Below are 12,234 nucleotides of genomic sequence, written 5' to 3'. Positions count from 1 at the left end.
ATTTTATGATCACCACCGATCTCGTTACACTGATTTTCAATGGCCTATAGGTATTATGGTTTCAATGATGTGAAAGGACATTACAGGTCATTTAACAGCCCACACTGTTGGAGAGGTTCATTAATGGTTCAGAAACGTATTTAAAGGGATACGTCAGTGATTTGAATGTGGCTTTGTATTGCTAGAATAGCAGTAGTATTTTTTAGAAAATGTGCCTCCCTCCCTCAGTTTTTCACTGAGTTGTAAAAAAATCTGTTTTCCATTTTCAAAATTTGCCCTACTGTGATGCAAAACGAGTCATTTGACTCACAGTAGGGCACATTTGGATAAGGGAAAACTGAGGGAGAGAAGCACATTTTCTAAAAAATACTACTGCTATTCTAGCAATACAAAGCCACATTCAAATCGGTGAAGTATCCCTTTAATACTGCAGGTAGCATACAAATGCAGGTTTGCAGCAGTTTGAAGTTTTCAGAGGGGGGGGTTGTCTTTTTAAAGACTTGTTTATGTGTTGTATGTAGTAGTTTTGATGTGTTATTTGTTTTGTATACAATCTGTGCAGCTACTTGGCCTTTTTATCATCTAAATGGGTTGGATACAGGTAATCTTGAGTTGAGTGGTTGTAATGGCACAGGGTAGTTTAAATATTGTCCCAGGTAAAGAGGACATGATAATTATAAAGTAGAACGTTAAGGGTTTGAATCAGACAATCAAAATAAAAAAAATTCTCTCTCATTTATAACATCCCAGGGTTGGTGTTAACTTCGTACAGGAAATCCACCTTCTAAATCAAGACCAATCAAAACTTCATAAAGAATGGGTTGGGCAAATGTGTCACTCGCAATTTAACTGTAAAAGTAGCAGAGTAGCTATACTCATTCATAAAAAGACTCCATTCATTGTATCAAATACTAATTTGGATCCAAATGGCAGATATGTGATGGTTGCGTGAAAGCTGTTTCAACTTTGCTTAGTATTGGTTAATGTCTACGGTCTGAACTTTGATGATGATAATTTTTTTTTTAAAGATGCTAAACTCCCTCCCTAATCTTCCATCACTTGATTATGTCTGGGGATTACAACCTAGGATCTTTCTTCCCAGTCTATACTGAGGCCATCTTAATTTTCTGCAGGTAAACAGGACTGATGATATCTCAGCTTCATGTCACTGGGAAACGCTTAAAGCATATCTCAGAGGGCAAATTATTTCCCATTCGGCCCATATTAGGAAAATGAAGTAAAAAACCTTGAGGGGCTATCTTTTGGAAATTAAGACTCTGGACGGACTAATAGCTGGCTCCCCGATCCCTATTCTGATTAGGAGGAGAGTAGGCATACAAACTGAAATTGATCTCTTAACTTCTTCCCTGACCCTCTTTTTTGAGTCCCTGCTCGAAATGGATGCCCAAACTAAATAGAGTAAGTCTTTGCAGTTACAAGCTCTATGTGAATTATCTTGATATCAAACTACAGATAACACTTGTGAGATTCCACCAGAGGTGTACGTTTCACTGTAGATGCCACTGTGTCAGAGTAAATGTACATGGAACACGGCATAAATGAAGGATTTTTTTTCTCTCGCCTTAAAAAAAAATATTGCATTTTAAAGCAAATATCACCTTTAAAATATGCAGTAGGATCTTAAAAACACATGGAGGTCATGTAACAACATGTGGACATGAGCTGTGCAAAGTCTGATGCTGCTGAAATAAAGCAGAGTGAAATTACAGAGGTTTTAGTAAAGAGATGTCTGGGCGTCCTCACTTTTTGCACAGCTTGGCATCATCTGTGGCATTTGAGATTTCTTAGGTACCAAATTATTAAAAACCCATTAAATTTTATTTATATTACACTACGGGTCTAAATAGAATTTGATTTGAAAAAAAAAAAAAAGGATGATAACTCGCTCTAAATCGATGCTCCCTGGTGCGTAATAACAACTCTGTGGCTCTGAAGTGTTAAGCAGCGCCATAGCTCTGTCCTACCTTAGTCAATTAGGGTGATTGACAGCTCGTTTTAAACCTCTAAACCGGTAGAATCAGACCCCGGTCTCCAAATGTGTGTGAATCACTTCATTAGCAAGTCAAAAGGACATAAATGCATATGACGCATTTAGGCAGACATTCGCCTATCTCTAATCAGAACGATCTAATGTCGCTCTGTAATGATCAATCAGACTGGGATTTGTTGCCAAAGCATGCTGGAAAGTGTAGTTCTTCATTAGAAGCGGCTTTGTTCCGGTGGAAATAACTTGTTTTGATAAACAGCAAAGGTAAGGCAACATTTCTGCTTGTATTTCTTGAAAGTCAGTTGTTGTTTTGCTCTTATTTTGGGGCTGGATCCGTGAATCTTGGTCGTAGAGTGATAAAAATGGTTTCTTTTTTTAGATTCTCCGCTGTCCAGCTGACACGTGTTTTTTTTGTTTACATAATCACGCTGACGCTCTGGTGACTCTCCTGACGCTGCCCCCGATCCCGGGGGCAACCGAGAAGAAGAGGTTAACTACAACCCAAGCAGAGAGGATCATCCTTAAATCTCGTAGTAGATTTTATGAAGAGTGGGATAAACCTTCCAAATTATTAACCAATCAACTCCGTCAAAAAGCAGCGTCTCGTAATATTCCTCAAATAATGCGACATGATAGTTCCTCAACAGAGGATCATCAGATTATTAACAACTGCTTTAAAGAGTTCTATTCTAAATTATATTCCACAAATTCAACACCGGATCACAACTGCACATAGATGCAATAACCATATATCAAATGTGAATGCCTCTTCTCTCTGGTTACAAAATTGGAAGGATAGGATCCCTGCATGGCTCCAGATTGTAAAGGTTACAAGCAGCCCACACTCACTCTCTGCTTTACTTTGTGCTCCCTTACCATCACTAGTTAATAATATTAAAGAGAATATAATTGTAACTCAATCCTTAGGTATCGTAAACCAGTTTCAAAGATGGTTGGGTATTCAGAGTATTTCTTTTCACCTGCCAATAATGCGTAATGACTTATTTCAACGATCTTTATTGGACAACGGCTTCAAAATTTGCCATTGGGCCCTGTGTGTAAGTGTGTTTAGCTTTGTGAGGACCAAAACTTATAAACCACAAAGGTAGGACATTTTGGTAAAGTAAGCACATATTGGCTGACCCTCGTGTTCTGTCACCACTTAAAGGGCCCATATTGTGCAAAATCAACTTTTTAATCATTTTAGTACTTATATTTGGGACTGAAAATACAAAATGTGAAAAAACTCAGTCATGTTTTAGTGGTTCCACTTAGTGCAAGTATAGGCGATAAAACACGCGATGTTTAAACCTCCCGCGGAATTACGACATAGCGCACATTTCACCATGAATGTTGGCACCCCGCCAGGCAGAGTATTTCAGAGCTCCACTGTAGCTCCTCCTTGTCCCTGTGAAATACGAGAGTGCAGGCGAGGGAGGAAGAGTGGCTGCACAGCGTTTTACACAAACTTCCAGCCTCAGAGGATTTGTGTGTCCAGTGGATATATTTTATTTATGAAAAAAAATTTCACAAGCTTCACAAGCCCTTTGTTGTTGATCGTGTATGTAAATTCCTATGATAGAAAAACAACTTGAACGCACCAGTTACGTGCCTGCAGTTAGAGAGTGACGTGTGGATCAATAATATGAAGAGCACGCGTTTGAAAGCAGTGCAGAAAGATGTAGATGTTGTCCTACATTTCTTCTCAACCAAAGGCTACCTTTCTGTCGTGTTTCCACGTTCTCTCCTCATTATTGATCCACACACGTCACTTGCAGCTGCAGTAAAACTGGTGCATTCAAGGTGTTTTTCTAGCATAGGAATTAACATACACGCCGCGCGGCGCATTGATTGTTTTTCTTCGATTCTAATGTTTTTATGATCGCGAGAAGCCAAAATCGTGGTCACTTTGCATTACGGTGAAACGCAGTAACAACGGGTAAACGGACACTACTATGGAGTATACAGAGCGGGGGTTGGGACGATGGGGCATGACAATAGGTGATAAGTGGCGACAGTATGGCTGTGGATAGTAAGTTAGATCGGCACTCCCCTGGAAGCAGTGGGTGTGTGTTTACCTGGGTCTCATTCACATGTAAATGACCAGGCACAAAACCGAGCATTCTGAAAAGGGCTGTTTTGGCAGGGTTATTGAACTGCTATTGTGCTTCATCCTTATGATATTTTGACTAAAGCATGACACAGACATGTTCATTAGGGCATCAGGAACTAGTTTAACTTGGGGTAATGGGGTATAATATGTCACACAACTCAATATCACGCAAGATCTCATCCCGTGGGGTCAAAATGATTAATAGAACGGTGAGCAAAAATCCCAGAACTACACGGGGGACCTGGTGAATGACCTGTAGAGAGCTGGGACCAAAGTAACAAAGGTTACCATCAGTAACACCCTACGCCGACAGGGAATCAAATCCTGCAGTGCCAGACGTGTCCTCCTGCTTAAGCCAGTGCATGTCCAGGCCCGTCTGAAGTTTGCCAGAGAGCATGTGGATGATCCGCAAGAGGATTGGGAGAATGTCATGTGGTCAGATGAAACCAAAATACAACTTTTTTTTTACAAACTCAACTCGTCGTGTTTGGAGGAAGGAGAATGCTGTGTTGCATCCCAAGAACACCATACCTACCTGTGAAGCATGGGGATGGAAACATCATGCTTTGGGGCTGTTTTTCTGCAAAGGGGACAGAACAACTGATCCATGTTAAGGAAAGAATGAATGGGGCCATGTATCGTGAGATTTTGAGCCAAAAATTCCTTCCATCAGTGAGAGCATTGAAGATGCAACGTGGATGGGTCTTCCAGCATGACAATGATCCCAAACACACTGCCCGGGCAACAAAGGAGTGGCTCCATAAGAAGCATGTTGAAGTCCTAGAGTGGCCTACCCAGTCTCCAGACCTCAACCCAATAGAAAATCTGTGGAGGGAGTTTAAAGTCTGTGTTGCCTGGCGACAGCCCAAAAACACCACTGCTCTAGAGGAGATCTGCATGGAGGAATGGGCCAAAATACCAGCTACAGTGTGTGCAAACCTGGTGAAGACCTACATCAAACGTTTGACCTTTGTCATTGCCAACAAAGGACATATTACAAAGCATTGAGTTGAACTTTTGTTATTGACCAAATACTTTTTTTCTACCATAATTTATTAATAAATTCTTTAAAAATCCTTCAATGTGATTTCCAGGATTTTTTTTCCACATTCTGTCTATCACAGTTGAAGAGTACCTATGATGAAAATGACAGACCTCCGTCATCATTTTAAGTGGGAGAACTTGCACAATCGGTGGCTGACTAAATACTTTTTTGCCCCAGTGTATACCAGGGTTTCCTCTACATGTAATTGATTTTGGAGCACCGCCACGGCAAAATGAAAGCCGCCACACCTTCAGTGTACAATGTAAATTATTGTATGAAATGTGATTTTGGCACAAAACATGGTGTTTTTTGTGAAATGTGATGCTACGCTGCAAAAAGCCTACTCTTATTTTGAAAAACCAACACAGGAACACCGGAGTCACCACCTGCCTGTCTGCGGCGCGTGAAAGACGAAGAGAGATATGTACCTAAGCTAGGTTATACTTGATACAGTTTTGTTCACAACATATTACCAACACAAAAATAAGTAAATGAACTAATGGCCAAGACCGCAGACCTCACTCGCTCAATAGCCACTTTTGTACCACTGACACTTGTTAAAGAGAGATTACTTTAAGCCTAATAAAACATGTCGAGTCTTTGGTTATACAGTAGAGAGAAATATTATTTTGTTGTAGATTAATTTTTAACTGTAAAATTTAATTTTCTATTGAAAAGGGAAACCTGTTACGTTTCAGATGCACGTTTTGAACAGCACGACATAACGTTAGCTTAGGTTATGCCCAGGTAATTGTTTAATTAAAGATTTTTATTTGGCTGTATTCAGTATAGACTAGTTTAGTTAATTAACTTATATCTTTAATTTGTTGTTGTTTTTGGCCTAGTGATACTGATACTTTCAATTCATGTACCGAAAACCCAATTTAGTTTAAAATAGTCATAATTTCACTTTTCAAAATTCATGTCGTTGTCGTCCTCAGCTACGTCGTTAACTACAAAAACCAAATTTTTGTCTACTCTAATATTTTTTGACTTCCACTTTTACTCCCAAGGAAAAATAACTAACGTATAAAGCCCCTGACATATTATAACAATATCTTAGTAGCCTTTGACGGCAGCTCTCTACTTACTTGGTTGGAGGTTTTCTGCTTTTGATTTTGTGACTGGGCTCATAGTCCGATGCCGTTTCATCGCTGTTTTCCGCTGCTGATGAATCTGACCCAGAACCACTTCCAGACCCAGAACCCGATCCAGAATCAGAAGAACCTGAATTTCTTCTTCTTTTGGATCCACTAGATGAGTCCGATTCATCACTAGATGAGTCCTACAAAAAAAAATCAAAGATCAAACACTTGTGAATAAATCAAATATTTGCATCACTAACAGATGCTACATTTAAGTATTCTCCAAATGATACTCTTTAGTAACTGGTTAAAAACAGAAATGTGTAATGGGGGTGAGATCAGCTTAAAACAAACCTCATCAGATCCACTGTTTGAAGAGCTTTGTCTTTGCTGCTGTTGCTGTTGAAGCTGTTGTTTCCGGAGCATTGCAGACCTCTGAACTGCCAGAATACTTGGGTTGGACCTCCAGAACTGAAATCAACAAGGGTGGAGGAAGTAAATAATAATAAATAAAATAGAAAATTCATATGACAAATGCTGGTCACTAATTGTAAAACGTTAGTCGTAGGGATGTGAATCTTTGGGTGGCTCACGATTCGATTCGATTCCGATACTTAGGGCCACGTTCCAATTCAAAATCGATTCCCAATTCAACCGATTTGATTCATACGATTCTCGATTCAAACAATTCTCTATTCAAAAATTGATACAATGCATAGTGTGTTAAGGAGGATTATGGCATCAAAACCATACAGTTTGTATAAGATAATGTGATAATGTGATCACACAAAGGCAAACTTAAGACAAAAGTTAATATTTATTTATTCAAAACAAATAAAAACTTACTTACACTACTCACAATAAGTGAGCCTCCCTTTCGGGTGATAGACAGACCTCATTTTGTGTTTTCAACGTAATGGTCTCACTGTGTATGCTTTACATATTGGGGTCAATAACAAAAAAACTAAAAGACAACGCTTTTCAATGTGGCATCAATTTCAACATTCTGAAGGTATAAAAAGCTGGTATTGTCAGTAAGTCATTCCAAGTTCATCATTCAAACAGTGAGGTGAGCTATACGACGAGGTCAACATGGTCCCCAGGGTTCGCTTTGGTGGAGGAGGTGCAACAGTCTGGGCAGGCATCACCAGTCAGCGCAAAAGAGATTTGGTTTTTGTTGATGGCTCAGTCACTGCATGTTCTTACCTCAGAGACATCATAGAACCCATCATCATCCCCCAATTCCACCAGCACACCCCCAACGTTCTGTTCATGGATGATAATGGTCCACCACATCGTGCCAGAATTGTCACAGCTCGACTTCAGGAAGTTGGAGTGCTTCATATGGTATGGCCAGTAGGGATGTAACGATGCATCGTGACACGATTAAAAATAGTTACAAATGCGTGACGATTCGAACCGGTTCACAGAAAAAATTAATCGCGATTTCGAGAGAAGCAGGATATGTTCTTTTTCTTCTTTTTTTTTTTTGAAATAGGTTACATTATCTCAAAAAAAGTTACTGGTTGGTGACTTACGTCACTACATAGGTACGGGGCACAGAGGGAGGGAAGACATGGCGATGGCAGGTGCCAACTTTGAGACAGAAGATGCTGTTTAAAATCACCTGTGTGGCGGCATTTTGGATTCCCTATATACACAAAAACTACCGGTGAGAAATGGACAGACAAAACCAAAACAGCATGTAAATATTGCAAGAGACTGCTAACATATGGCAGGCAACACGAGCAACATGCAGCAGCATATTAGCCGCCACCACAGTGAGAAGCAAAGTGACGTTACACCACCTCGTGAGCGAAAATTGCAGAGGGGGCAAACCACCCTGACAAGAGGCTTTGCATCTCCTCTCCCCCATAACAACGCAAGAGTGCAAGAAATTACCAGGGCAATTGGTTATTTTATTGGAAAAGATTTGAGGCCATTTTCCTTCATTGAAAATGAGGGCTTTCGGCTGTTGATGAACACGCTAGAGCCAAGATACCACATCCCGTCACGACAACACTACAGCCATGTGGTCGTGCCAAAACTCTACCAGGAGGTAAGAGCTCATGCGGTTGAGATTCTCCGGGGGGCTGATACTGTGTCTATCACAACCGACGGGTGGACATCGAGACCCATGCAGAGTTATATCACTGTAACTGCTCGTGTGATCAATTCCGAGTGGGAGTTGGCTGGTTTTGTGCTTCAGACGCGACCTCTTTTGGAGTCACATACAGGGGCTAACATAGCCGAAGTGCTAAAGGAGGCGGTGGCGTAATGGCAGCTGGAAAGGCAACAACAAGGTATCGATGTAGTCACCGACAATGCGAGAAACATGGATGTGGCAGTGAGGGAAGCCTGGCTGGCACTGCATACAATTGTTTAGCCCACACTTTGAATTTAGTAGGGCTGTAAAGTCAAAGTCGACTGGTCGACTAATTGGTCAGCAGGCTCGACCAAAATTGTGATTGGTCGACTAAATTTTTTATTTTTATTTTTTTATGGTGAATTTCATTAGGAGGAAAGTACCACATGCTAATAGGGGTGTTTTACAGCACCCGTGCTTCACAGGTAACAGCCTGTCTTCAGAGAACACCCCCCTTGTTTTCCACTATTTTGGTTTAGATTAGCGTTGCCATTCATTAGATGTGAATTTTGAGTTTTTCATTTGAGGCTACAGTCAGTCCTCCTGTCACATCCATGTCAAAGACATCAGCAGTGTGGCAGCATTTTTCAAAAGTAGATGACAGTAAAAAAGTGGAACACAAACTTTGCAAGCAACAGTTTGCTTTTCACAGCTCTACTACAAACATGACATATCATTTATAAACGCTAAGCTAAGGTTGCTCCGTCTGTTTTCAGTGTGAACATCAGAATTATTAGCATATTTCAATGTTTTAGTCTAATAATCGTTGATTGGTTTTATAACTGCAGACGCACCTGCGCGCAGCAGCGTCCAGCAGTCTGTTTGTGTCTCAGCCGCGAAGCTGCGCTGCACTGTTCAGTCTCGCTCTGTATTCCTCAACAGTTATCCTGCTGATATTACGAGTTATTTTCTGATATCGCGCTGATGAACGTAATGCAAAACGCTGTCAGAGCCGTCAGACTCTGTTGAACTCCAGCCGCGGCAGCAGGTCTTTTCAAATTAAGAGCCGCAGCTGCACAGGTACATTGCAGCTGCGGCTCTTTTCAAAATAAAAGAGCCGCAGCCGCAAAGTACCCCCGTCGATTAGTCGATTTTTGGTCGAAATTTCAGGGCTTTAGTCGACCAAGAGTTTCTTTGGTTGATTACAGCCCTAAAATTAGCCACCCAGGCTGGTTTGAGTGTGCCACGCCTCGCGCGCTTACTGGGTCGGATTCTGAACCCAGAAATCCGTCGTACCGCCCGCAAAATCGACACATTTGACAACTTGGACATCCGTGATGTTGAGGACATCATGAAACTTCTCAAACCTTTGAAAACAGTCACCACTGTGCTAAGTAGGGACGCACCAATTGCCATTTTTGGGGCCGATTCCGATTTTTCAAGAAGTTTGACCTGCCGATACCGATTTTAGCCGATTCCGATTTTAAACCACTTTTCAGCATACAGAAAGATATATATTTTTGCATCTTTTCTCTTTAATATAACATTTTAACATAGAAATACAATCAGTTAACATCCAATATCCAACTAAAAATACAAAAACAAATCACTATAAAATAGAAGTATATATAAAAATACAAAAACAATTGTCATGATACATTTGACTTTTTGAACAGATTACCACTATAAAATAGACCTAAATAATGCTGTGGAATATTCACCCACATCTTAAAAGTGCAGTGTTATGGAACCATGTTGGTCACATCCAATATCCAACTAAAAATACTAAAACGAATCACTACCTGTATGTGTAGTTTATTTAAGCGTAAACATATTTCACAACATATTACCTACACACAAATAAGTAAATGAACTAATGACCAAGAGCGCTGATCTCGCTCGCTCTCTCTCCCGCCCCGTGCCGCTCTCTCTCTGCGCACACAGGTTTAATGACAAACAAACAAATGCTGATAAAAAGTTTTGTGCAAGTGATTTAAGGTCCTGACTCTCGTCTTAAATATGACAGGCTTCGTTCAGTGATTGAAACAAATATATAAACATGAATGAAACGTTTACATGCAGAGCGCGTAGTGCCGCGGCTGCGCGGATGTTGTGTAATCAAATACACCGGTATGGCCGTATATTAAATATTCATATCATAACAGGAAAAAAATGTATTCGTGTGAATCAGTATGCCGCCCAGCCCTACACTCTACTACATGTGCGTGTAGCTGCGTGTATGTGTGTTGCTGATGCTGCGCAATGCGGGTGCATTTTGATCCGCATATTAAAATCGGAATATTCTGACTGATCGGCCGATCACGTGAAAATCGGCTGACTCCGATCACTGGCCGATTAATCGGTGCATCCCTAGTGCTAAGTGATGAACGAAACCCAACAGTATCTCTAATTGTGCCCTTAAAGCACACAATTGAGCAGAGCATGTTGGCTGTGGAGGAGGACTCCACTACGGTGAGCATGATGAAGAAAACTATCTTCAACAATTTATCAGACAGATACACTGGGGACAACAATCTGCTGGACTGCACTGCATTAGACCCCAGATTCCACTCTCCACCTCATCATACCAAAGATCAGTGCCAGGATGTGTTCCAGAGGGTGAAGGAGGAAGCTGTGCAGCTGCACAACCAGGTACTTATTTTACTTTCAATTACTAATAGTAGTACTATATATATATATATATATATATATATATATTATTTTTTAATAATTGTGCATATGAATAATATAATATATATATTACTAAGTTCTTGTCTTGCTGTTTACAGACCAATTCCCCTGTGGAGGAAACTGGAGGTGTAACAGACACCGGTGCCTCTACACATGCAGCAGAGCTGCCTGCTGACCAGGCAGACATGGTGGATGCAGAAAATCTTCAAACAACCAGAAGACTGCATTGGAAGATCTCCTAGAAGGGACTTTCACAGAAAGTGTAGGGGCAGCACATACCAATCACATGTGTGGGATTGAGGCAGAAATTGTCAGGTACAGAAGTGAAATGTCTATTTCTCTCACAAGCTGCCCACTCAAATGGTGGAAGGAGAACAGTAAGTTTTACCCACTGCTTTCACCTCTGGCAAAGGCTTACCTCACCACACCAGCCACCTCTGTCCCTAGTGAAAGGGTCTTTTCGACCGCAGGGGATGTTGTAACCTCACAGAGATCTCAGCTTCGGCCTGAGAATGTTGACATGTTGATTTTCCTCAAGAGAAACCTGAAAGTTTCAAGCTACACAAGCCAGTCTTAGTTTATTTGAAGAGATTTTATATTTTGATGTGGGATTTGTTTTTAAAAATCCAGTTATTCTTTGTTATTTAAGTGAATAACTACTTCAGTTGCACTTTTTTTATAAGACACACAGTGTTTAACAGTGTTTATGTAAGGACCTCTTTTTTGGTCAAGATTTTATATTCTTATGTTATTTAAAATATTGAATTACACCAGTTAACTCCAGCTTACTTGTGAGAGTGTTTCTAAATAAAGGAAATATTTTTCATGTATTTTTTTGTTTAAAGGTGAAGTAAGTAGTTCATAGTGCCATCTAGAGGAGAGAACTGCTCCTCTGCTCACCCCCTCCCTTCCCTGAGCGCTACGGTATCCTCAGCCGGTCAAATGTCGTCCTCGTTGTCTTTCTCCGTGTCAGCAGATGAGGTTCGTGAGGAGAGGGAGAGGGCAAGCTACAGCGGCCGTAGCAGACAAAGCGGAGAGAGTGGAGGCGGGACTTCCGCTACAAGTAAAGCGACGCTTGATTTGTTCTCTCACGTTTGTCTATACAGGCTCCCGTAGAAACGTGGCGTCGTGGCAATGCAGTAGCGGCCCGCGACCATGTTATTTTACATGACTTTTTGAAACACTACGAAAATGAAACAAAGAATA

General features: G+C 40.8%; 1 protein-coding gene across 1 annotated transcript in view; it reads right to left on the bottom strand.

Moving 5' to 3' along the window:
• The window catches only part of chd1 (chromodomain helicase DNA binding protein 1), a 56,884-nt gene that overhangs the window by 37,874 nt on the left and 6,776 nt on the right, over window positions 1-12,234 (bottom strand). Inside the window, exons 4-5 of the mRNA XM_083902510.1 lie at window positions 6,606-6,722; window positions 6,258-6,451 (exon numbers count right to left, since the gene is read on the bottom strand). Of these exons, the coding sequence (XP_083758636.1) occupies window positions 6,258-6,451; window positions 6,606-6,722 (311 nt within the window). The remainder of the gene's footprint in view (window positions 1-6,257; window positions 6,452-6,605; window positions 6,723-12,234) is intronic.

The sequence above is a fragment of the Microchirus variegatus genome (genome assembly GCF_963457635.1).
Source record: "Microchirus variegatus genome assembly, chromosome: 16".
NCBI classification, from domain to species: domain Eukaryota; kingdom Metazoa; phylum Chordata; class Actinopteri; order Pleuronectiformes; family Soleidae; genus Microchirus; species Microchirus variegatus.
Note: the sequence above shows the minus strand (reverse complement) of the source record. Positions and strands in the feature narration are given on the sequence as shown.